The sequence below is a fragment of the Lagenorhynchus albirostris genome, chromosome 21 (genome assembly GCF_949774975.1).
Source record: "Lagenorhynchus albirostris chromosome 21, mLagAlb1.1, whole genome shotgun sequence".
In the NCBI taxonomy this organism is placed as follows: domain Eukaryota; kingdom Metazoa; phylum Chordata; class Mammalia; order Artiodactyla; family Delphinidae; genus Lagenorhynchus; species Lagenorhynchus albirostris.
This window is the reverse complement of record NC_083115.1, coordinates 5,242,859-5,269,063: the sequence shown is the minus strand read 5'-3', so window position 1 is coordinate 5,269,063 and position 26,205 is coordinate 5,242,859. Positions and strand designations below refer to the sequence as shown.

Below are 26,205 nucleotides of genomic sequence, written 5' to 3'. Positions count from 1 at the left end.
CAGACAATGGGGTTGGAATCCATGTTTAGATCCCCAATGGTTGCTCCAGGTCACTACCCCAAAGTTATACGAGACCCACAAAAGTACTAAGAGTTACTATTCCAAGAAGACACTTGGCGGTTTCTGAATCCAGGACTTTTGAATTACAGGCAGGTTCTGTCTCTGAACATAAAGCCGGAGCACACATAAATAGCCTGCTTAAAAAAAAAAAAATCAATAAAAAGTCCACAAAGCGTGTACTGTCCCTGAAGCATTATGTAGGAATAGAAGTGACAAGTAAATTAAATAAAAAAACAAAAGGTTTTTTTTAAAGTGCTTTCATTCCTCTCCCTGAGAATACAGACTGAAATTGTGAACCTGGCAGCTGTTTCCACAGGAGGAGACGAGGGTCACAGGTCTGAAGCGCGAGCTGTCTTCTAGAAACTGCCCTCTTACCATAGGTGACAGTTGCATCACCTTGAAATAGGAGAACACTTTTTTGTTTTTCTTTTCCCTCCAGAATTCAACTTTACTAGCACAGTGTGTTAAAGAGCAATCAGAGTGGCTGTTGGATTATAGAGGAATTTCTGAGAATTAGCCTTAGGCAAAAGGCATTTGGCTGGAAACTTGCACTGAAAACTTACCTTGCAAGTCAGCATGTGACTTCCACCTGACTTAATTTTCTTCAGTCCCAAGGGTTCCAAGGCCAAAGAAAAGGTTCTGGTCTGGGTTGCTGGCGTGTTTGCTCTTCAGAGTCAACTGGGAATAAATTCAAAGACAAATCAACAAAGGTAACTTCTCCCTTTGACACTGAGTATAACTGGGAGGGTTTCTTAAGTAAAATTTTTTGTTTTCTCATCAAAATAACAGATATGCAATCTTTGTATTTGGTTTAAGTGTGAATGAAAGAGATAAGGATTGAGGAAAACACAAAGGACCAGGCAGGGGTGGGGAAATCTGAGTCGTGGTTTTAGCTTCTGTCTCTTGACCTGGGGCATGTTGCTGGGCTATCAGGGCCTTGGTTAACTTATATTAAAAGAAGAAGGTGGAATTAGATGGCCTCTAAAAGCCTTTCCAGGTCTGTTCTAGGAATCAGTCTCTTAGTTTTTATTTTTTGTTATCTTTAGGCCAAAACAATGATGCAAGGTAGAATTAGGGTATAGATTTGCAAGAGGGTCATCTTTTTTTTAAATTTCCTTTTAATTAATTTTTATTGGAGTATAGTTGATTTACAATGTTGTGTTAGTTTCTGCTGTACAGCAAAGTGAATCAGTTACACATATACATATATCCACTCTTTTTTAGATTCTTTCCCCATATAGGTCATTACAGAGTACTGAGTAGAGTTCCCTGTGCTATACAGTAGGTCCTTATTAGTTATCTATTTTATATATAGTAGTATGTATATGTCACTTCCAATCTCCCAATTTATCCCTCCCCCTTCCCCCTTGGTAACCATAAGTTTGTTTTCTACATCTGTGACTCTATTTCTGTTTTGTAAATAAGTTCATTTGTACCATTTTTTTAAGATTCCACATATAAGCAATATCATATGATATTTGTCTTTCTTGCAAGAGGGTCATCTTGAGGCTGGTAGCAGGCTTCAGATGACTCTCACCTCATCCAATATGTTTGCAAAGATGAACTGAGATCAAGATGGGCATCAGGGTAGGCGTTTATATATATCTGTCAAATGAATGAGTGAATCAATCAATCAGTCAGGATAGTATTGAGGGAGAAGGGAATGAAGTCATTCCACTGGTGAAAGTTTATTTGGGGTAGGGCATAGATTTGCTTAGCAGTGATGGCTGGGGAGAGGTTTTATGGACAGATTCAGCCAGAGCTGAACTTCAGGACTGGGAAATGTTAGGGTTAAGACTAGTTTACATAGCACTCTTTATAGAGTGATTGCTGGCAGGCTGCTAAGTACTACAGTTTTTCCAACTACAGGTGGTTTAACTACAAGATAATGGGACTCTTCTTCTCCCCAGTTTAATAACCAGAATATTGATTCGTATTTGCTTTGGCTGAGTCTTACAGAAATCCAAACTTATAGTGGCTAAACAACATGTACGTTTATTTTTCTTTCACATAAATGAAATCTGTAGGTAGGCAATTCAGGGCAGGCTTAGAGGTTCCAAGGTGTTATGGGTTAGCATCCTTCAACCTCAAGTTGAAGTATGGCTGCGTGAACTCAGCTATCCCATCAGCATTCCAGCCAGCAGGCAAAAGAAAGAGCCAATAAAGGGCTCACCTCCTGTCTTAGTCCGTTTGGGCTGCTATTACAAACTATCACAGACTGGGTCATTTATAGACAACAGAAATTTATTTCTCATAATTTTGGAGGCTGGAAGTCTGAGATCAGGGCGCCAGCATGGCTGCATTTCAGTGAGGGCCCTCTTCCTGGTCCATAGCTGGTGCCTTCTAGCTGTGTCCTCACATGGTGGAAGGGGCAAGGGGTCTCTCTGGGGCCTCTTTTATAAGGGCACTGATCCCATTCGTGAGGGCTCTACCTCCATGATTTAAGCATCTCCCAAAGTCTCCACCTCCTAATACCATCACCTTTGGGGGTTCGGGTTTTAACATATGAATTTTAGGGGGATACAAACATTCAGACCACAGTACCTCCCCACTTGCCATGAATGATACCCCTTGGAAGTTGAACTTGGCACTTCTGTTGTCATCCCATTGACCAAAACTTAATTACATGGCCACACCTAAGTGCAATGGAGACCGGGAAACATAACTTTTATTTATAATACGTAAAAATCAGCTTTTTTTGGTTTGTTTTAAGAGAGAGGGGGAGAACAGATATTAGGGAATATTAGTCTGTCACCCTTAGAGATTACACACTTATTCCAGTTATGCAGTGAAGCTCCTTTTGTTCAACTCCTTTGGTCCTTATCCCTTAAAACCATCTTCAGGGCCCATAGCAAATTATTTTCAGTATTCTAAATCTTTACCCTGTGGAGGTGAATCTGATTTTTGAAAGCAGGCCAGGGTCACTCAGGACAATGTAATGAGTAAGGTGGGTGATGAAGCTGAGAATGACCATTTCATAAGAATGAGATATGGGCTTGTATAGCTGGATATTATAGGCTATACTGGCCATTAGGATCATTCCTACAGAAAACAACTCTAGAACCCGAACATAATACATAAAGATTACCTGAAGGTACTGAAGAGGAAACAGAAGTAGGTAGATTCTGGTGTTGCACGTAGCTTGGAGAAGAGGAGATAAAGAGTCATACAAGTAGTCCCTCTGCCTCGGCTTTTAGTGCGGGGCTAAGTGTAGTCCACACAGTGGCTTGTGTAATAGAGACATACATGAAAAACTCCCGAGCCCTGCTGTTCTGGGGAATGAGAGAAGTGAAGCCAGGAGATGATGAATGCTGAAAAAGTGGGGGAACCCAGAAAGGAAAGAGCCAAAGTAGGGGTCCCTACACCAAATCATTGGCCAAGCCCTAAACCACACGTGCACAGAAAACACTCAAAGCAGCTCGGCTACACAGAAGGTCTGCACTCAGACTGGAGCTGCCACCCCAAGAAACAGGGTTTGGAGTTCAAGCCCAACAAGAAAATTATCTGCTAAAACAAAGGAAAAACAACTCTCACCAGAGAAAAATAATGCAATCTGAAATCTCCACAGCTTAGTATTCATGATGTCCAAGATGCAGTCCAAAATTATCTGACCAATGGATACTAATAAACTAATATTAGTCTCTAACATCTGAAAAATCAACATAATTCAAAAAATTAATAGAATATAGGGGAAAACCAATATGATTATTTTAATAAGTGCAGAAATAGCATTTGTCAAAATTCAACACCCATTTATCATAAAAAATGTCTTAGTAAATTATGAATTAAAAAAAAAACTTTCGGGACTTCCCTCGTAGTCCAGTGGCTAAGACTCCGTGCTCCCAATGCAGGGGGCCTGGGTTTGATCCCTGGTCAGGGAACTAGATCCCACATGCTGCAACTAAGAGTTCTCATGCTGCAATTAAGACCCGGCACAGTCAAATAAATACATAAATAAATTAAAACAAAAAAAAAAACTTTCTCAACTGCATCTACAAAATCAGACAGCTAATGTACTACAATGTGAAGGATTTTATGCTTTCTACGTAGGATCAGGAACAAGGCGAGGATGTTGACTAACTAGTTTTATTTAACATTGTATAGAAGTGCCTAGTCAGTGCAGCAAGGCAAGGGGAAAAAAGTATACAGATTATAAAGGAAGAAGTAAAAGTGTCTTTATTTGCAAGTGATATCATATAGAAAACCCTAAGGAATGCACAAAAAAAGCTGTTAGAAGTAATAAGTGGATTTAGCAAGGTTGCAGGATACAATATACAAAAGTCAATTGTATTTCTATATACTAGTAACTAACATTTAGAAAGTAAAATTATAAAACAACTCCATTTACAATACCATAAAAACACTTAGGAATAAATTTGGCAAAAGATATGTAAGACCTGTAGGTTAAAGGCTACAAAACATTATGGGAAATTCAAGAACATCTACATAAATAGAGAGCTGTACCATGTCCATGGATCAGAAGTCTCAAAATTGTTAAACTGGCAATCCTCCTTGTATTAGTCAAGAGAATCAATATAATCCCTTTGGAAATCCAATCACTGGGATTTAAATTTTTTTTAATTTAATTAAATTTTTAAAAAGAAATTTATGTTTATTTTGAAATTTATACAGTAACACAAAGGACCTAGAATAGTCAAAACTATTTTGAAAATTGAGAACCATGTTGGAGCACTTACACTACCTGATTTCAAGAACAGTATGTGGCTCTTAAGTAGTAAATCCAGTTTTTTTGCGGTACGCGGGCCTCTCGCTGTTGTGGCCTCTTCCGGTGCGGAGCACAGGCTCCGGACGCGCAGGCTCAGCGGCCACGGCTCATGGGCGCAGCTGCTCCGCGGCATGTGAGATCTTCCCGGACCGGGGCACGAACCCACGTCCCCTGCATCGGCAGGCGGACTCTCAACCACTGCGCCACCAGGGAAGCCCAGTAAATCCAATTTTAATCTTTGGTTTATAAATTGGCATTTAAATAATTTCCCAAAAAAAGGAAGATGGTGCAGCTCTGAGATAAGCATGTAGCTTCCCAAGTTGGCTACTTTGAAGAGTAGTATTCATTTGGCATGATTGCTGGGGGGAAAAATTCCACTTTGAGCATAAGCTTTGTAATAAAGACAGAACTGGGTTTAAATACTGAATATACCACTTTCCTTTCTACATCTCGGTTTCTTCATCTTAAAGTGGAGTGCACAGTGTAAAAATTAAGGAAATACAGCATAGAAACTAAGCTTTATGTTATAGCTCTGGAACGAGCCTACGTGGGTCAGAACCTGGCTCTGCTGTTTTCTAGCTGTGTGGCCTCAGGTGTGTTTAATTTTTCCATGCTTCGTTTTACTCTGTGTAAATTGAGTATACTAAAAGTACCTACCTAAAATGTTGTGATGAACTCAATGAGTTAATAAATCTAAAGCATTTAGAACGGAGTTTGGCACATTAAAAAGTGCCCAACAAGTATTACCTACTATTATCCTTTCCCAGGGTTATGAGGACTAAATGTGGTTACTTTTGTCAACCACCAAGCAGGGTCCCTGGTATCCAATACATATTAGCTCCCATCCCTCCTTAGAGCATAAGTAGCATTCTGAGGGTAGGATTTGACACTGAAGGGTGTGTGTATTTCGCCATCTTGGGGACCATCTTGAATTTCAGTCTCTTAAATTTTCTTTCTTTACTCTTTTTTCAATGTTTAAAAATGCCTTAGTGACAGAAGCACAATGCACAAAGGGAAACCTTAACACTGGATATCAAATACTACCCCCTCTGGACCCCATCAGGCATTTTCCTGGAAAAGCCTTCGTAAGTTTACTTCCCAAAGACAAGAATTCCCTTCACTGTCTTCACTCCTCTGGTTACCCCTGTCTCTGTACCAGACGGGGCAGCAAAAGCAATAAACACAAGCATCTTAGTAGAGATGCCCTTTGGGCCCCTGTAGACCATCTTTCACATTATTGTACAGACTCCTTTTCCCCCTCATTGTCTCAGTGTCTGTGCACCACAGCAGGATGTGAGCTTCACTCTCTTCCTCTTCTTTTAAACCATTTTAGTGATGCTATCCTGTGCCTTTCCGCACAAATATTGGATTGGACAAAAAGTTCGTTCAGGTTTTTCTGAAAATCTTACAGAAAAACCCGAAGGAACTTTTTGGCCAACCCGCTAGTAATAAAACTCCTCCCACAACCCGTCTTGTCTACCTGGTAAAAAGAAAACTTTCCCATCCTCATTTCCCTCTCCCACTGCTTCCCCTCCCATTTTTCCCTTGGAATGACCCACCTTTCTCCCTAGGAAGAGCTGAATGTTCCTCTGGAGGGGACCACAGCTCTTGACAGGGTTGTGTTTGCATTCTCAATGACACTTCAATCACATTGCCAAAGTATTCCAGGTAGAATGTGGGGAGAATTTGAAATTTTAAATTATCTGCCAAGAGTCAACTTTTCTTCAGCTATTTGAAATCCTTCCCACAAAACCTCAATGCTCAGTCTCACTATACTGTTACTAATTAATGTTTATTTTCCCACCCTCAAATATTCTGCTTGTATATGTCTACAATGCAGCAGCATCCTGAATCCTGGGAACCTTCTGGCTATAGTAGAGTGAAGATAATGTATAAACAGGAAGTCAAAATTTGACCTAAAAAAGATCTGTTGTAAATATGTCTGTATTAGGGGTTTCCCGTCCTTTCTGGAAACATTAAAATGTAGCCATATACATCTTTACTGCCTGTAGCTTCCACTCAAGGGGTACGTTAACATTCCACGCCATTCTGTGTGCTTAACCACTGGCTCGTTCATTCATTCGGCAAATATTTATTATATATAAGCCAGGATACAGGCACTGCGCCAGGCACTAAGCCTGGATACAGAGATAAGGAAGCTTTCTTGCCCTTAAAAAGAACTCATATCCTAGTGGAAAGACAAGTAAGTGAAGAGATCATTACAAAATAAGATTGGTAAGTGCTATATTAGAGGAATTAACACGTGCTATGGGAGCAGTGGGAAGGAAGGTGATAACGTGTGTACGATGAATGCACTTATCAACAATTATGAGTATGTACTAGGTATGTGCTAGGTATGTTGGGGGAACAGTGAAAAATGAAACAATGAAATAAATTCCCTGTCTTCACGGAGTTTACATTCTAGTGAAGGAAACAGGCAATAACAAAAAAGTTGTAAGACCAGGATGCAGGATAGTGTTATGGAAGGGAGTATGAGTTGTGTCTGGAAGGATAAATGGGTATTAGGAGAAGAGAGCGTTCTTCTTCCCACAAAAAAACGAAACGCTGAGGTGAAGGAGAGATGGCTGGAGGGGAGGGAAGTGGGAGGCGGGAGTGGATGAGAAACAGCATGAAGTATTCTGAAAAGGGAGTATGAGTAGGTGGATCACAGGTGTATGAGTAGGTGGATCACAGGTGTAATGGGAGGGACAAGGTGCGTTCCCCCCCTCCCCCAAGACAGAGCTCGGAAGAGAATTCATTCATTGGTTGTCAGAACCGGAAGGGACATTTAAGAGGTAAAGAATGATCACACTCCCTTATTTTACAAATGAACAAAGCAAGACTCGGGGAGGGAGCAGTAACTTGTCCCAAGTCACCCGGCTACTCGGGGACACGACCAGGATTCCCCCAGTTTTCTGCACAACTCCGCGGAGGCCTCTGTGCGGGACTAGCGGCCGGGGGAGGCCGCGCCGCGGGAAGGCAGCCCGGGTCAGGGATGCCTACACACACCGCCCCCTCCCGGGGCTTCTCCGCACGGCCGCCCGGCGGGCCTCCTCCCAGCCGCGCCCCTTCCAGCCTCGCGCCGGGGCGCGCCGGGCGGACAGGGAGGGCGACGGCCGCCGGGCCCCCAGCCCACTCCACCTGTCGCCCTCCGCCGTGCAGGGTCTCCGTGGCGCAGTGACCCGCGCGCTCAGCCTCTCCCGCGGGGTCCCCAGGAGGGGGTCACGAGCCGCCGCGCCGGCCGAGCCCTGCGATTGGCGGAGAAGTAGTAGCGTCTCCAGCAACGCCCTTTAGCCGGCTCTCCCGGCGGCCGGGACCCTGAGGCCGGGCTCCCCGGCACCCCCGCCCACCCGCGGCCCCACCCTTCCTCCTCCGCCCGCCGCCTCCTCCTGCCGGGGTCCCGGTTGGGCCGGCGCGCGGCAGAGCACGAGCGGGCGCAGCCGGGGCGCCGCGCTCCGAGCTATGGGAGGCGCCCACTCTCAGAGCCCGAGGGGCCGGGAGCCGGCCGCGGAGAGGCCCCCGAGACCCCGAGAGATCGCGTGAGTCCCAGAGCCCCCCGCCTCCCGCCCCCAGATCCCCGGGCCGCCGTTCGGGGCTTTGCATGCCGGCCGGGGATGGGAGCGCACGGCTCCCGTCCCACCAGGGCTGGGAAGGTGGGGCTCCCGCTGGCGCCCGCGGGGCGCAAGGGCACAGGGGTGGGCCTGGTGGGACATCCCGCCCCGAGCCTCGCCCTGCGGTGCCCCGGGGGCGCTGGGCCACGACCCACAGCGACAGAATCGCGCCCAGGCGGGGCTGCTGTCCCGCGCCCTTTCGCGCTGCGCGGGTGGGACATGGGGACCCCGAGGTTTTCCAGACTCGTCCAAGCAGGAAGACGCACGTGTCCCTAAAGGGCTCAGAAACACTCCAGAGACAGATCTAGTTGCAGGGAGGAGTAGATATTAGAAGGGTTCTCGAGTCTCCAAGATAACGCGGCTCGTGTTGGCCTTCAGGGTCCAGGAATTTGATGCAGTGCTCGCTGTTCGCAAAAACTCCCTCTCTTGTTTGCTCCGAGGGCTTCACGATGATCTCAGAGAAAGGGCTGTATTGTAGCAGCAGCAATTAGGCTTTTGTTCTGGGACAGCAACAATTGGGGACACCAAGTACTGAAATGCTCCGAAGGGACATTTTTAGAGAACGTGATTTCGAGCAAGTTGCACGGTTTGGAAGATGGCCTTGCTTCTTACCACAGAGAGGATGCGTCGATAACTATATATTTATTTGAGAACCCAAACGATCTTTAAGCGTATAATTAAAAATGTTTAAAGGGTGTGCGTGTCTTGGAAGTGAGGTAATGTCAAGGAATCCACACTCTATTTGAATTCAGCCAATGCCAAAGCTATTTAGTTTGAGAAAGGTACATTTAGCCATCACATATAGGCAGCCTGGGCCATGGGAGAGCTTTTTTTGGATTATCTTTTCAAGGCAAAGTATCTTCTGGAATACCCGGATGATAGACGTGTTAATTGTTCCTTCTTATGTTTACATATGAGCAGTAATCTAAACTTAGTTCAGGCATCGTATTAATCATAAGAATAGCTGAGAATTATTGAGCACGTAAAATGTGCCAAAGTGTAAGCACTCTGTGTGTTATTTAATCCCCAAGAACACTGAGTTAGTTTCTATTATTGCCCTCATTTTACTGGTGAGGAAACTGAAGTAAAAGAGATGTGACTCGTCCAAGGTCACAGAGCTAAAACGTGGTGGACCCTGCTTGTCTGACTCCAGAAATCCTGGTGCAGCCACTTCCCACAGGAGAGTTGGGACTGACTTAGGAAACAAACTGTTATCTCAGCTGGCAGAACACACCCCCATTTTCCCCTTTAATTCCTCCCGAATAAGGGAGGAATCTGAATTAGCAATGCTTACGCCTAATGAGCAAAAACTGCCAAAGTTGATTTAACTTTTAAAAAAGTTAAGAGGCAGTGTAACACTGAGATGAAGTTTCAAGTTTTGGAGGCAGATTGCCCTGGGTTGAATTCTAGGCTCTGCTCCTTAACAGCTGGAGCTCTTTTATCTCTTCCTTAACCTCTCTGGGTCTGTTTCCTTGTATGTAAAATGGGAATGAAGACAGTGTCCACTTCACAGGCTGTTGTAAGGATGACATAAGATCATGTATATATGAATAACAAGTTATAGTTTTATCTCTGAGCAGTAAGTTGTTTTAGCCAAGGATGACAGCTGACTATTTAATCTTTGTGCGCACGTGGCTGGTGTAGCTCAAAAGTAAACACTTAAATCATTCTCTGAAAGGATGCTGAAGCAATGAACTCAGGGCTTTCTGTGTAGGATTCAGTTGTCAGGGTGAGGAACCGATTCTTAATTGTCAAATTATCCCGTGCTTTGGCACTAGGTAGAGGATCTCTCTCTCTCTCCAATGAGGTTCTGCATGTGCCTTATATATTTAGCTAAACTTGCCTAAAGATAAACATAAAAGCCATCCTTGGTCTAAACCTGGGAATACCGCCCAGGGATGCCCTATCCTACTGGAGTGAGTACATTTAGAAGGACGTAAACGCACGTAGGCAGTGTTGGGAGTTTTGGCCGCATCAGAGTGTGCAGGCTTAATGAGTCAGCCCTACAAGCCACTTGGTGCAGACCAGCTGAAAGACGAGAAATATGAGCTTCGATGCCTGTGATGTATATACGTGAAGAGCAAAAAGCCTGCTTTTAATCCAAATCCTGGCTCATTCGGATGTACAGCCACAAGGGTCTCCACGGTCATTGTTAATGTCACCCGGCTGCAGGTTTCCTGCCGGACACATGGCTGCCATGGATAACCCTGACCTCAAGGAAGTTCCCCTAACTCAGGCCACTGCATTTTCAAAATCTATTGTTCCTTTTTTAAAAAATAAAAATAAATACATGAAAACCTCACAAACATTGCATGAATACTGGCATTTGTCTTTTGAGGGAGAAAATAATGTTTCAGAGTGTTCACAATTTATATTTCAGAATAACTTAATCAAGCATGAAAATTAACCAGACAAATCTGTCTTAACAGAACTCTACTGCGAAATATAAACAGGTATGGATGTGCATGAAGAGAAAGGTCTGATTTTAAGATAAAACACATTATTATTGAAAATTGTAGCAGTCTACCTTCCCCAAACCAGAGGAAACAAATGAGCCAGCCTTCATTTATACAAAGAGGCTGCTCACGTGGTGATTAAGAGCAGAAGCTGTGGAGTCAGGCTGACCTGGGCTGGAATTCCAGCAAGATCTCTCACTAGCTTAGGTCAGGAAGCTTTGGAAAATAATCACTTAGCTCTTCAGTTGGGCAGATATCTGCATCTTTAAAATGGCAATAATTATCGTATCTACCTTATGAAATGGTGTGTATTATTAGTGCAGGGCCTGGTACCTAAGATGTGCTTAATACCTGAGTTACCGGAATTCCCCTACATACAAACGAGTTCCATTCTGAGAGTGCGTTTGTAAATCCAATTTGTTCGTAAGTCCAACAAAGTTAGCCTAGGTACCCAACTAACACAATTGGCTATGTAGTACTGTACTGGAACAGGTTTATAATAGTTTTCACACAAATAATACATGAAAAGCAAACAAAAAATAAAGACAACATTTTTAATCTTACAGTATGGTACCTTGAAAATTACAGTAGTACAGTACAACAGCTGGCATATAGGGGCACGTTCACATCTTTGAAAGTTCGCAACTTGAAGGTTCGTATGTAGGGGACTTACTGTATTATTAGTACATTCACATGTGTACGTACCTATATATCAGGTGCTACGCTAGATTCTGTGGGATGTATATTTTTGAGTAAGGCTGGATCTCTTCTGAAGGGAGGGTTGACTTGTGTGCTGATTCAGCGAGGCCTCTTGGAGAAGCAAGACAATGGCTTTTTAGAGTTAACTTTTTCCGCAATTAATTTCCCTTTTCCAGAAAGAAGCACTATCCCGAGAATGGACCTGTGTTTGGGGATATGGTAGTTTGGTGAAATGTTTGTAAACGATGACTCCTTAGTTGATCATTTTCGGCAATGGGGTCAAAGTGGGTTTCCTAAGAGCAGTAAATAATTTGCAGAGAGGTTTGAAGAATGACATAAAGGAGAACCTATTTTTCAGTAGGGAATATGGCATGTAACTAATTCATCTAGAGCTTGTTGAGTTTGTCCACCTGGGATGAACGATAATGCACTTGTTGTCAATTCTTTCAGTTAAATTTCTAGGCCAGTCTTTGTTTGCATTTGGAATGTATCCTAATGGAATAGGTCGGTGGTGAAGTCCGGAGGAGTTTCTGAGGTCTCGAGTGTTTTTGCCATGAGGTTTTCTGATCATATGAATTACATGTAGGTTCTACCATGTTCTGGAGAACTGCAGGGTCAGTTGGGAACAGTTGAGCCTCTTGATGGACAGACATCCTGACATGAAGAGGGAGGTGCTGGCTTTGAAGTTTTAGACACAGGAAAACAGGACTCAAAACAAGTAAACTTAGGAAGCAGCGTTCTTGAAACCCACTGCTTTCAAATTCATATTGTTCACCACCTCCTCACCACACAATTTTTATTGTCATTAAAAACATTTAGGTCCCCAATTGCTGTAAAAAATTTTCAAACATCCATCTAAAATGTTTTGGTGTACAGTTAAGAGAAAGACTTACAGAAAGTTTGTGGAAAAGACCCAGAAAAACCAGCTAAATGAAGAAATGTTAAAAGAAGTATAGTATTTAGCTTGAAGGAGGGACTGGAGAGATGGTGGAAATATATAATTTTTAGGGGATGTTGGTGGCCTGTATCTCTGATGAAGCCAACCCAACAGGAAATGGTTTGAACTGCAGGACAAGGGAATTATTTGTGTGTGTATGTTGAGTTTAGATAGCACAACTTCTAGACTGTGAGGGTAGTTGATATACCAAAAAGAGTTAATAAGGGAAGAAAAATCCCTTTCTGCAAATCATTAAAAGGTAAGAGAGGTAATCTAACACGGATTGAGACTCCAAGGGGGTTTGGGTCTAGTTTTGCTCCACAATTTCTGCTCTCTTTTAGCTTCAGTGGCGCCCCACCCCTACCTCTACCCTACGGCTTCTCCTGGCTGGTACAAGTTTCCGTGTTAAAAATCAAGAAGAGAAAGGGTGGGGGGCACAGCTGCTGGTGTCCTGAGCTAGCGAAGTGGGTTATTTAATATCTGAGTTGGCTGGTAGCCAGAGTGGGCTGCAGGGTGTGTGAATTTGTTAACCCAAGGTCAGGAGATGAACTGGTAGCACCCTGAATGGCCATGGAACGTGGAGGTCCATCTTCTGAAGAAGCTCACTCTGGCTCCTATGGGATGCTGTTTTTTTTGCCATTTTTTTTTATTGTCGTAAAATATACGTAAGATAAAATTCACCATTTTAATCATTTTTAAGTGTCCAGTTAAGTCCATTTACAATGTGGTATAACCATCACGACTATCCATTTACGCTTTTTCATCATCCCAAAGAGAAACTCTGCATCCATTAAAAAATCACTCCCCATACTTCCCTCCCCCAGCCCCTGCTACCTCTGTTCTACTTTCTGTCTCTATCTGCCTATTCCTCACATAAGTGGAATCATATAATATTTGTCCTTTTGTGTCTGGCTTACTTAACTTAGAATCATGTCCTGAGGGTTCATTCATGTTGTAGCATGTGTCAGAGTTTCATTCCTTATTGCTGAATAATATTCCCTTGTATGTATAGACCACATTCTGTTTATCCATTCCTCTGTTGATAGACACTTGGGTTGCCTCCACCTTTTGGCAACTGTGTATGATGCTGGTATGAACATTGGTGTACAAGTATCCGATTGAGTCCCTGCTTTTAATTCTTTGGGGTATTTGCCTAGGAATAGAATTGCTGGGTCATGTGGTAACTCTATGGTTAACTTTTTTAGAAACCAGCAAACTGTGTTCCACAGGACTTTATTCCATTGACCTATAGCTCTATCTTTATGCCAGTACCACACTGTTTTGATTACTGTAGCTTTGTAATAGGTTTTATTTTATTTTTTAAAATAAATTTATTTATTTGTTTTTATTTTTGGCTGTGTTGGGTCTTCGTTGCTGTGTGTGGGCTTTCTCTAGTTGCAGCGAGCGGGGGCTACTCTTCGTTGCAGTGCATGGGCTTCTCATTGTGGTGGCTTCTCTTGTTGCGGAGCACGGGCTCCAGGCATGTGGGCTTCAGTAGTTGTGGCACGCAGGCTCAGTAGTTGTGGCACATGGTCTTAGTTGCTCCGCGGCATGTGGGATCTTCCCGGACCAGGGCTCGAACCTGTGTCCCTTGCATTGGCAGGCGGATTCTTAATCACTGCGCTACCAGGGAAGCCCCTATAGTAGGTTTTAAAATTAGGAAGTTTTAGTCCTTCAGCTTTGTTCTTTTTCAAAATTATTTTAGCTCTTTGGGGTTTCTTGAGGTTTGGTTTTGGTTTTGTGTTTTAATCTCTCTCTCTCTCTCTCTCTCTCTCTCTGTGTGTCTCTGTCTCTCTGGATTTTTCTTCTTGGCTGGTGGCAGTCAGCAGCCTTCATGAGAGAATGCTGGACCACCTTCAGCTTGTGTGTGCTGCCCCAGAAATTCTCTTTCCCTGCCCTCCCCTCTACCCCCTCTCCAGCCAGACTTTTCACCCCAAGACATGAACCTGCTTGTGAGTCAGACACTCGGGCACTGAGTATCCAAAGAGGACCCAGATGTGGGGAGGAGCCCGGGAGGGATGGGCAGGAGACTGGAGTCGCTGTGCAGGTCAGAGGTACCAAGAGTTGAGCATCAGGGAACCCCCTGTTCGCAGGGGAGAAGCTGACCTGGAAGGAGTCTTGAAGGATGAGTGAGTGGCCAGGGAAGGGGGGTCAGGGGAGGGCAGGCCAGGTGAGGAAAGCATGGCAGATTGTGGCCCGATGTGTCAGGATCCATCCTGTCTGGGCAGTGGGGAGGGTTTGGGGTAGGGTGGGTGTGGAATGGACGGGGGATTGGGAAACAGTGTGTCTGGAGAGGTGAAGAAGAGCTGCGTGCTGGGTGCTTTGTGGCTGGCTGGGAGTTTGGACTTAATTCCAGGAGCCATAGATGAGGGTTTGCCAAGCCCTGGACTGAACTGGGGAGAAATATTCTCACCGAGAGGCTCAACCACATGTGGGGGTACCTGTGATTCTCCTCAGCACCTCATCACCCACCCAGGCATCACATCCAGGGCGCTAGATTTTCCTTTTTCAACCTCTTACTTCATCTTCATTTTTGTATATTAGCAATTCAGTAACACATATAAACGTTTTCTTCTTTTCATTTTTCTTGTTTTCCAAATCTTCTACAACAAACACATTTTCCTCTGATAGTCATAATGTACTTTAAAAAAAAAAAGCCTGAAAATTTAGAAAAACCAGAAAACTGAAGAAAATAAACCACTCATAATCTCATCACCCAGAGATGACTGTTAACATGTTGGTACATTTTATTACAGTCTCTTTTTTTCCCAGTAAATATAATTTTCAACAGTAGGGTTATACTATATGTGTTTTGCATTCTGATATTTTCACTTAACATTATAAACATTTCTCTGTATCATTATACTGAATTTTAAAATGTCATTTTATTGCTTGCTGAATGGTACACTATGTGCATATATTATAATTAATTTAATTTTTCCCAAATGGTTGACATTTAGGTTGGTTGCCGTTTTTGATCATATAAGTAATACAGTTAATAAATATTCTTATAATTCTTTGTGCATCTCTGATTAATAATTAGGACACATTCCTTGAAGTTTAATTATAGGGTCAAAAACGCAAGTATTCGAAAAGTTATATTTTGTTATATATTACTATATATTGTCAGATTATTCCCTCCAAAGTCATCCCAAATTATACTCCCCCCCTTAGCAGTATAGCGTACTTTCCATATGCTCATAGCATCCTTCCCAAGCTAGGCACTATCATTTTCAATCTTTGCCAGTTTGGTAAGAGAAAAATGTGTAATCTTGGTTTGATTTCTTAAATTCTTCGTCAGTGAGAGTGAACTTTTCCCCCTATGTTTAGTAGCCATTTGTAATTTCTTATGTATTTCTCTTTGCCAGTTTTGTACTAAGGTACTAATTTTTCTATACTTATTTGTGAGAATCCTTTATATGATGAAGCCAGCTACTTATTGAGCACTTACTACATGCTAGGCACATGTTAGTCTCTCACATGCATTAACTCATATGATTCTCAAAATAACTCTATAAGCTGGGTGCAGTTTTACATTTCCACTTTACACATGATGAAACAGGTATAGAGAGGTTAATTAACTTGTCCCAGGTGTCACAGCTGGAGTGACAAAATTGAAATTTAAGTGGCCTCAATCCAGAAACCTACATGCCTAGCCATTTGTCTTATACAAATCTGCTAACCCTTGTCCTCCATTTTTGTTTTGTTTTGTTTTTAAGGGGAGGTATTTTAAAAAATTAACCTCTTAATTTAGAACAGTTTCAGATTTACAGAAAATTTCAGCAGATGTACAGAGAGTCCTCATAGATTCCACAAGCAGTTTCCCTTATTATTAGCATCTTATATTAATATAGTACTTTGCTACAGTTAATGAAACCATCATTGATATATTATTATTAACTAAGGTCCATACTTTTTAAATTTTATTTTTTTTAACATCTTTATTATTATTTTTAACATCTTTAACATCTTTATTGGAGTATAATTGTGTTAGTTTCTGCTTTATAGCAAAGTGAATCAGTTATATATATACATATGTTCCGGTACTTTGTTTAGATTTCCTTAGTTTTTACCTGATATCCTTTTTTCTGTTCCAGAATATATTACATTTAGTAGTCATGTTACTTTTTAATATAAATCAACCTATCACATTTTCCTTTGGGGTTTCTTCCTCGGCCTTTCCCTGTCCCCAAATGAGATAACTCTTTTCTTCTATTTGTTTCATGATGTCCTTTTCTTTATAAGAAACCATTTACTCGATCTGAAATTTCTAGAATCACTAGTGTAAGATAAGACTCTAACAATTTTTTATAAGGCTCTAGCCTTTTTTTTTCGAAATAGCTAACCAGTTACTCCAGTACCGGTATTATTAAATAATCCTTTTTCTTCCCACCAATTTGTAATACCTTTTTTTTTTTGGCTGTGACATGCAGCTTTTGGGATCTTAGTTCCCTGACCAGGGGTTGAACCCGGGCCCATGGCACTGAAAGCACCGAGTCCTAACTACTGAACCTCCAGAGAATTCCCTGTAATACCATTTTTAAAAATTCAGTGCTATAACCTGTCTTTCCTTCTGTTTAACCCTCGATGGTTTTTCTCTTTCTGTTCTCACTCATTCAGCAAATACAAATTGACTGCTTTCTTATGTTCAGGCACTGTGAATATCCTTTATTATTTATTTATTTATATATATATATATATTTTTTGTGGTACGTGGGCCTCTCACTGTTGTGGCCTCTCCCGTTGCGAAGCACAGGCTCCGGACGCGCAGGCTCAGCGGCCATGGCTCACGGGCCCAGCCGCTCCGCGGCACGTGGGATCTTCCCGGACCGGGGCACGAACCCGTATCCCCTGCATCGGCAGGCGGACTCTCAACCACTGCTCCACCAGGGAAGCCCATCCTTTATTATTTATGTGGGAATTTACAGGGACAGAGGAAAGCATTTCTAAATGTATAAAATCTGAATATTCATTGATAGTGTTGGGGGCAGGACATTCGCCAGAGAGTTGGATGAGGGGGGGTGACCTGTGAAAGGAGCTTGGGAAAAAAAAGGACATTCATAATTGAGCTTTCCTCATAGGTTTTACACCACCCTAGGCCACTCTGCCATCCATCTGAAGGTTTCATTTTAAACAATGTAGCTTCCTGTGCAGAAACAGCTGTGCCTTCAGATGTTCTCAGGTCATCTGCATGCTTTGACAGACTCACATTTTTCATGTACAGTCTAGACTTTATTTTTCGCAGTAACATGATATAAAGTCCTACAGATTTATATAAGGAATGAAGGATTTATATAAGGATAAACACCTCTGCTTCTGATCTTCCACCTCTTGTGCCTGTGGAGACGTGGGAACCTTGGAAAGTGCAAGAATCCCTCACTTTGACATTCCTTCATTCTCAGGATTCTTACTGTGCAGGACACTTTGGATATCGTTTTTTGTGGGGGTTTTTTGCCTGTACCTAGTACAAGTTCGCCTTAGCCAATCTTATGGTATGTCTGCTGTGAACGTTATGAATAACAGTTGTAGGCAAAAGAAATTATATTTGGCTTACTTACATTTAGGGGTGTTCTGTAGCAACTTTAGAGTCATATCTATATTTTGGAGGCAGGATAGTTCTGTTTTTAATATAACCCATACATCTGTCTCGCACTGCATGTCCCCATAAAAGCCTGACAGCATAAGATATCATTGGTCAGGATGAGAGCTCCCAGGAATCTGGCAAAGACCCTTCACTTTAGAGCAATAGCTCTGAAAACTTTATTGGGTCAGAGATCCTGTGATAACATAAAACTTTTATAGAGTTTTTCCAAATGAAAATACACATACACACAGTACAGAAAAGTTACGGGAGTCAGAGATCCTGAGACATAGGCATTAGCTCGTTTAATCCTTTCATGGCCCCTATAAAATAGATGTTAATAGCTCCATTTTACAGATGAGTAAACTGAGGCCTGGAAAAGTTGAGAAACTAAGGCTGCAGAGCTAGTAAATGGTCGAGCAGGGATTCAAGTGAACCTGGCTGAGGGAAAACAATTACTGGTCATTTCCAGAGTGGGTCAGCCACCGAACAACTTATTAACCAGCAGAGGCTTCTGTTTATCTGCTAGAAGATAAGGCTTTATGGCTCCCTCCCTACTGATAGCACAGTTTCAGGACAGTAAACGCCCATTCTGTAGACAAATACCCGTACACTGTGTTGCCTTTACACAGAGCAGATAGAATGCCTCTCCCGGGTTTCTTTGCTGAATTATTTTTGTCTGTGAGTCTTGTTTTCCTAACAACTGCAAAATGTTATGTTTCCATGGCTACCTCAAAAGTGTTCTTAAATAGGGGTTTGAGAAAACAAAACTAGGAAGGCTTGGGCAAGACATAATGGTAGGAAGATGACATGTTTTACCTGCCAGGCATCACCTCCTCAGCATTTCTGTGAGTCCAATGGTGTCTTGTCTCTGTCCCTTCCCCAATTGCCTCCTTTGCCTTTTAAGACCTGTGATCCACTGGTTCCACCACGTGTGAAGCCATGGTTCCTGTGACGTCTCCAGTGGCCTGGAATGATGGCATCTGGGAAGACAACTCAAGTTCTGAATAACATGGGCCACCTTTACAGTTGATACCCGAAGTGCGGGTTGGCAGGTTCCACTGAGGACAAGAGTAGAACTGAGAGATGTGCCCACGTTTCAGGAGCGGCTGTTGCCGGCGGGGAGGAGGAGACAGAGGTGTCTGCAGTGGACCTCACCTGTCGTCCACCTCCATCCCGCTTCTGGCCGGGTAGAGGGTGCTGTTCTCCAGTCGTCCCACCAGGGGGCGCCAGCCACCATCTGCTTAGTTTCTGGCCTTGGTTGGCCTGGGGTGACCAGGACGGACGGTCTTCAGCCCGCTCCTTTACTGGGTGGGAGAAAACAAGAGAGTCTTCGGATGCTAACTTACAGTGCACGTAGGAGGAAAGGAAACAGATTAGGGAGCGAGGGAGGATGAGGCCGAGGGTTTTGGTATTTCCATTTCCTTCTGCTGACTGGGATCCTGCGTCCCCCGGGTGTCTTGTTTCTCTTCACTCCTCCGAATCTGTGGTTCAGGGCATATTTTTTGTGGCTTCTGAGGAGTTGGAACTCTTCCGCGCTCCTTTGCGTTGTTCACTGGTGTTCGCTGGTTGAACTGCAGTATAAACACCCAGGGCTGGACGCAGAGGGGGCTCACTGGGACCTTCTGACTGATAGAAATGCAAAGCTGGAAGAAAGTCTCTTCAAAAACATTTGGGGGTTGAAGGTGTGACAGAAGTTTGTGGTGCCCCCTGGTGGCCGCTGTTCAGTACTTCAGCCACAGAGAGAAAGGAGGAGCCCCGCATCCCCGCTCCCGCCGGCCGCTGGGTCTCCCGTGACACGGCCGGGGTATCGCCGCTCCGAGGAGTCTTCTGCAGACATCAAGACCAGACAGCTCTAGTGCTTGACCGGCTCCTCCGACATCCCTTTTTCTCAGTTTCTGTTGCCCTAGGCCCACACTTTTAAATTCCTCTTGTGTTTCTCATTCGGCAGTCTTTTCCCAGTTCAAGGCCTTTTTCTTTTAAGTAAAACTTGTTTTTTATGTCCCTGATAATAGACTGTTTTGTTTGGTTGATTCCATACCCCTGTTTGAATGGTCAGTGGGGCTGGGGAGGGTCTTGTGTTTGGGACTGAAAATGCTTGAAGGTGTGTGTGTGTGTGTGTGTGTGTGTGTGTGTGTGTGTGTGTGTGTGTGTGTGTGTGTGTGTGTGAGGTGTGACTGTGTGGAAGGTGTGTGTATGTATATGTGGGTGTGCAACGGTGTATGTGGTGTGTGTGTGATTATGTGTGGGAGGTGTGTGTATGTGTACGTGTGTGTGTGACTGTGTATGCGTGTGTATGTGGGAGGTATGAGTGTGTATATGTGGTGTGTACATGTGACTGTGTGAGGTTTGTGTGAGACTGTGGGTGTGTATGTATATGTGGTGTGTGTGTGTGACTGTGTGAGTGTGTCTGTATATGTGGTGTGTGTGACTGTGTGGGTGTGTACGTGTGTGTGTGACTGTGTGTATATATATGTGGTGTGTGTATGTGTGACTATATGTGGGTGTGTATGTATATGTGGTGTGTGGGTGTGACTGTGTGAGTTTGTATGTATATGTGGTGTGGGTGTGTATGTATATGTGGGGGGTGTGTGACTGTGTGGGTGTGTATGTATATGTGGGGTGTGTGTGTGTGTGACTATGTGTGGGTGTGTATGTGGCGTGTGACTATGTGTGGGTCTGTATGTATATGTGGTTTGTGTGTGACTATGTGTGGGTGTGTATGTATATGTGGTGTGTTTGTGTGTGTGACTATGTGTGGGTGTGTATGTATATGTGGGGTGTTTGTGTGTGTGACTATGTGTGGGTCTGTATGTATATGTGGTGTGTGTGTGTGACTATGTGTGGGTCTGTATGTATATGTGGGGGGGGTGTGTGTGTGTGTGAGACTGTGTGTGGGTGTGTATGTATATGTGGTGTGTGTGTGGTGTGTCTGTATATGTGGTGTGTGTGTGGTGTGTGAGTGTGAAGGAACCCCGGTGCTGCCAGCCCCAACTTGCCCACAAGTCCTTCGTCACAAAGCAGGGACATTTCGCACATAGAGACGTCAGGAGACTGGTTTCCCCGCTGGGCTGAAGAGCTGTCTCGTGTCTGGTACAGAGTGAATACTCTACTGAGAGCATCAAATCCCAGGTTCTCCGCCTTCTTTACAAAGCACAGAGGGTTTTTGAGGTTTCCTTGTTTATCAGCGTGAAATATCTCCAAGGGAGCAGCGGCGTCCTGGCCTTCTGGGTCATCTGGAAGGGAGCGGGGCCTCGGGCTCGCGTTTCTCCTTTGCATCAGTGCCGTTGCCACCCTCGGGTCGCCCCTCCTCTCTCCCTCTCCCCACACGTCTTCCCTTGCACGTTTGAAAACCCTCTATGGAAGCTGAATCATGTCGCTTCCTTTTTTGGTCATCCTGGAGCTTTCCTCCACTTGCATCACTCGGATGTGTGAAACAAATCAGTTCCTCACGTTCTGTGTTGTATGTTCAGAGTTCAGAGAGAATAAGCAGTGCCCTGGGCGTAGGGTGCCCCACTGAACCACTCCGTAGATGTTCTTGAACAAGTCAGTTTAATTAAAGGGTGGGTGCTGAGATAAAACCACTCCGAATATCTTATTTGAGAACAAAAATAAAATCAACAGCTAAAGGGAGAAGAGAAAGAAAGATCCCAGCACAAGGACATGTTAATATCTCTGAGTTGGGGAATTTCTGTGCGTTTGGTCCTTGATGGTGTTGTCAGGGGAGAGAGTTCTGGGAACATCTGAGGCCGCGTTTTCCCCGACAGATGTACCAGGAGCCCTGGAATGAGGCTGAGGAATGTTGCCACATAATCTGCACGTATCCATCCCGGCATCTGCCAGCCTGGGAAATGTGTCTGCCAGCTGTCACTGCTGGAGGCTTACCGGGTGTCTCAAATAGAGGGATTAGGGAACCAAAAGGCCAGTGACTAATGGAAATGCCCATCCTGGTGGCTGATCCCGGTGCAGGGTCACATTTCTGCATGTCCTGTCCCCTGATACGGCTGAAGTGGGCTCATCCTGTCCCCAGGGACGCCTCCTGGTCGTACCTCCTACAGGTGGCCCCTCTGGGCAGCGTTCGGCATGCCTCCCTCCCTTTGGAATGCTGCCAAAGGGCACCAGATTTGCTGCAGGAAGTAGGAGGGGTAGTGATGGAAGAGTTGAGAGAGGTTGTCGGGAGACATGAATCATCGACGGCCTCGGGTCCCGCAACCTTGCCTGAGCCGAGCTGTGCGGGGCTCGCGCGCAGGGCTCGCGGTGTGTGCTGGGTACGGTGTGGGTCATGCTGAGTCAGACCTGAGTCACTTTCCCACCCCTGCGCCAGGAGCCGGGGGGTCCAAGCCACAGGCCTTGAGAGTGAGGGGGGCAATATGGATTGTGGCTCAAAGAAGGGGACCGATGTTGGTCGGACGAGAATCGGGAGTCCCCTGTGCAGCGGTAATTCGGCTGTTCTGAGTTAGGTGAGTTTTGTTACGGTAATTCGGAATCTCGTCTTAAAAAATTTTTTATTGGAGTAGAGTTGATTTTCAACGTTGTGTTAGTTTCTGCTGTACAGCAACGTGAATCAGTTATACGTATACGCATATCCACTCTTTTTTAGATTCTTTTCCAGACAGGCCATTACAGAGTATTGAGAAGAGTTCCCCGTGCTATACAGTAGGTTCTTATTAGTAGCTACAGAATCTTTCGGAGGAAAGGAAATGGTAAATGATATCCAGTCCACAAATGCGGGTTTGAGGAGGAAATATTGAACCTGCTATTGATCAAAGAGCTTTTCGTCTCCAGTTTAGAGGTTAGAGACACGTTTTCTGTATAGAAAGTGAGAATCTACGGTGTGACCGAAATCCCAGTGATTTAAGGCATTTCAGCATCTATGCAGAGTGGCCATCACCTGGACAGCCCACGCCCAGAGTTTCTGATTCGATAAGTCCAGGCTGGGGATAGGGAATTTGCATGTCTAATTCTCAGGGGATGCTGATACTGCTGGGCCAGGGACCCTACATTTACTGATTTAAGGCAAAGGACTGAAACATTCCATTTGCCAAAAAAGAAAGAAAGAAGGAAAGAAAGGGGGAATGGAGGGGAGGGCGGGAAGGAAGGAAGTCCGCCAGTGTTTCAGTAAATACATTACAAGATATTCAGACTTCAGCAGTAATCCGATGTGTTAGGTAAAACCAACAGTGGCATCGCATTCCTACCCACTTGCCAAAGTTTTTGAAGATTGCCTGACTCGGTGTTGGTTCGGATTTAGGGAAGAGGCTGTCTCCTGTGCTGCCATTTAAAACGGAATTAGTACAACGTTTCTGGAGGGCAGTCTGGCTATGCGTCTCCAGACACAAAACGTGCTCCAGAGTTTAACTCCAGGAAATAATCCTGTACGTGTGAGAAGATGCTGGTATAGGGTTATTCATCCCGGGTTCGTTTATAATGAGGAACAATGCGCCCCCTAAATATCCCTCCACGGGGGGCAAATTATGTAAACCATGGAGACACACAAAGGCTTGTTATGCAGCTGAGAGGAGCTGGGAACACGGGCTCTGCAGGGGTCAGGAAGGGTCTTGACTCCACAGCCTGGTTTCCACTCCCTCCCCTGGGGAGCAGAGCTTATGATGAAAACAGGAGAAGTTGGGAATAAGCCCTGGCCTCTAAGTGAGGACAATATGTATATTTAAATCTCATTTGTTTAAAAGTATCTATCTGTCCATCTGTTTATCTGTCTGTCTATCCGTGCTCATAAGTACGTGCTGTGTGCATGTAACAGGGCGATTTGGGAGGTTTTTGTCTATTCATTTAAGTCACCAAATATTATGGAGCAGACAGAACAAGACAGACAAGATGCTTTGTGTTCACAGAGCACACTTCTAGTCAGGAAAGACAGACACTAAGTGGAAAAGTAGAAATAATTTCATTCCAGGTGTAAAAAGTGCTTTGAAAAAAGATAAAAACAGAGTGTGTTGCTCACCAACGTTTTAACAGTTGGCTGTTTAGCAAAAACACGACTCTGGGTAAGTTTTCCTTTCTTCTTTGTACTTTTCTGTGCCATCCGAAATTCACTGTTTCAAAGACCGCGATCCTTGACGTTCGAGGATTCTTCCCCTCACTCACTTGGCTTAAGTCACACTTGCTTCCAGGCTGCCGTCTGCACAGTTCGCAGGCTCCTCCCTCAAGCCACAGCTACTCACTTCCTCAGAACAGCCTCCCCGGCGGCCTGATTCATCATCTCCACTTGTCCTCCCCACCCCACCTTCCCTGGCCTTCCTAGGAGCCCCTGCACTTTTCTTATACGTCATTCATGACGGCTCGTAAGTTCCATATTTTCCTTGCTTACTGAACTCACCAGTATGCAAGCTCCGTGAGGGCAAGAACAGGGTCTGTCTTGTCATCTGTGAAAGGTGTGGGGTGATTGAATGAAAGAATTCTTACCGAACCCAGGTTCGGCTGCTTGCCGCTCAAAAGCCAATAGTTCAAGAGGCACGTGTCAATAGAAAGGAAAGGTGCTTTAAGTCAGAAGAGCCAGCAATCTGGGGGGAAGGTGGACTTGTGGCCTGAGACCAGCTCCAACGAGTCTGCTCAGCCATGACAGTTTTTTTTTTTTTTTTTTTTTTTTTCCGGTACGCGGGCCTCTCACTGCTGTGGCCTCTCCCGTTGCGGAGCACAGGCTCCGGACGCGCAGGCTCAGCGGCCATGGCTCACGGGCCCAGCCGCTCCGTGGCATGTGGGATCCTCCCGGACCGGGGCACGAACCCGCGTCCCCTGCATCGGCAGGCGGTCTCTCAACCACTGCGCCACCCGGGGAAGCCCCATGACAGTTTTTAAAGGGGAAAGAAGCGGAAGGATCTCAGTGAATCATCGAGGCAGGAGGTTGGATTCTGCATCATTCTCTGTTGTGTCGCAGACTGGCTGACTCTTTCTTCGGATGTTCTCTTGCCCAAGTGATCTGCGTGCAGGATCGCTAAGGGGACTGTTGCGGAGCAGAGAGCTAGTCATTTTAACTGCTTAAGTCTTCATTTTTACTGCTTTTTATCTAGGAAAAGAATCAACAGGTTAGACAAGGCATGGTGTGCTTTCAGAAGAGCGTAAGTCAGGAGTTACGTTAAATTGCCTAGTGATCTCATTCCTACAATTAGGTTCTTTTAAAGTTAGAGGGGAACAGAAATAGGCAAACAGGAAAGGGGCAAAGGAGCTGCTTTCAGAATGAGCATGTGTATTATTTTGCCTTAAACAATAAAGGTATTTATTTAAAATACCTTTAAAAACAAAGCACAAAAAAACAAACAAACAAAAAAAAACAAAGCACAATATTATTTGTATATGAAAGAATCCTTTTCTTGATTAAACAGTTCACGTTGCCTTCTAAAATGAGGTGAATTTGGGGAGGGATGTTGTATCTCTGTTACACATACCAACTGTGCATATTGTTGGGGAGGAATACATTTCCCTCTACCCTTCTAGATTCTTCTGGCTGGTCTAGGAATTAAATGGACATAAGACAGATTAACAGGAGAAAATCAAACAAAAGTTGAATAACATGTGTACATGGGAGAGACCCAGGATAACTGAGTAACTCCTCCAGTGGCGGAAACCCTCACCTTATATACCATCTTCAGCTGAAGACAAAAGAGGATGCTGGGGGAAGTGGGTGGGACTTCGAAGGGATGGAAGGAAATTCACATGAAGATGGAAAAGCAAATGTTTGGTACACAGCTGTTTGCTGGGCCCTGCAGAGACGATGGGACCCAGCGTGGACTCTGGTCACTAGGTCCTGCGCCCACTGCACTGAGCCCATACTCTCTGCAGACGTCTCTGGGGACAGCTCTATCCCGGGAACAGGCCCTCTAGCTGAATTTTTTTAGTCAGTTGGGAGAAGGTCAGAATTTCTTCCTGAGTTTTGGTGCCTTGATTGTTTTCACCTTGATATAATCCACATGCCAAAGAGACGTTTGGAGGTGGCGAAGTTTGCTTCCCTATAATATCCTTCACAGTTGAGGAGAAAGCCTAGAATTCAGACGTCCCACCCGAGAGGACTGAGTCCTAGTCATGCAAACTTTGGTGTCTGGTACTCCTCAGGAAATCCTTAATGCAGAGACTCATCTGCTTGTCTGGAAGCAGGATACTGGGCCCAGGGATCTTTGACA

At 44.4% G+C, this 26,205-nt stretch overlaps 1 protein-coding gene across 5 annotated transcripts in view; it reads left to right on the top strand.

Annotated features, from left to right (window-relative positions):
- Positions 1 to 26,205, top strand: part of TACC1 (transforming acidic coiled-coil containing protein 1) — a 112,954-nt gene that overhangs the window by 10,677 nt on the left and 76,072 nt on the right. For 2 of the 5 annotated variants that reach the window (XM_060136463.1, XM_060136459.1), the window contains exon 1: positions 8,195 to 8,325. The exons of 2 other annotated variants lie outside the window; for them this stretch is intronic. In XM_060136463.1, the coding sequence (XP_059992446.1) occupies positions 8,249 to 8,325 (77 nt within the window). In that variant the 5' untranslated portion in view covers positions 8,195 to 8,248. Of the gene's footprint in view, positions 1 to 668; positions 771 to 8,194; positions 8,326 to 26,205 lie in introns of those variants that run through there. One more of the 5 variants, XM_060136466.1, reaches the window with a different exon arrangement.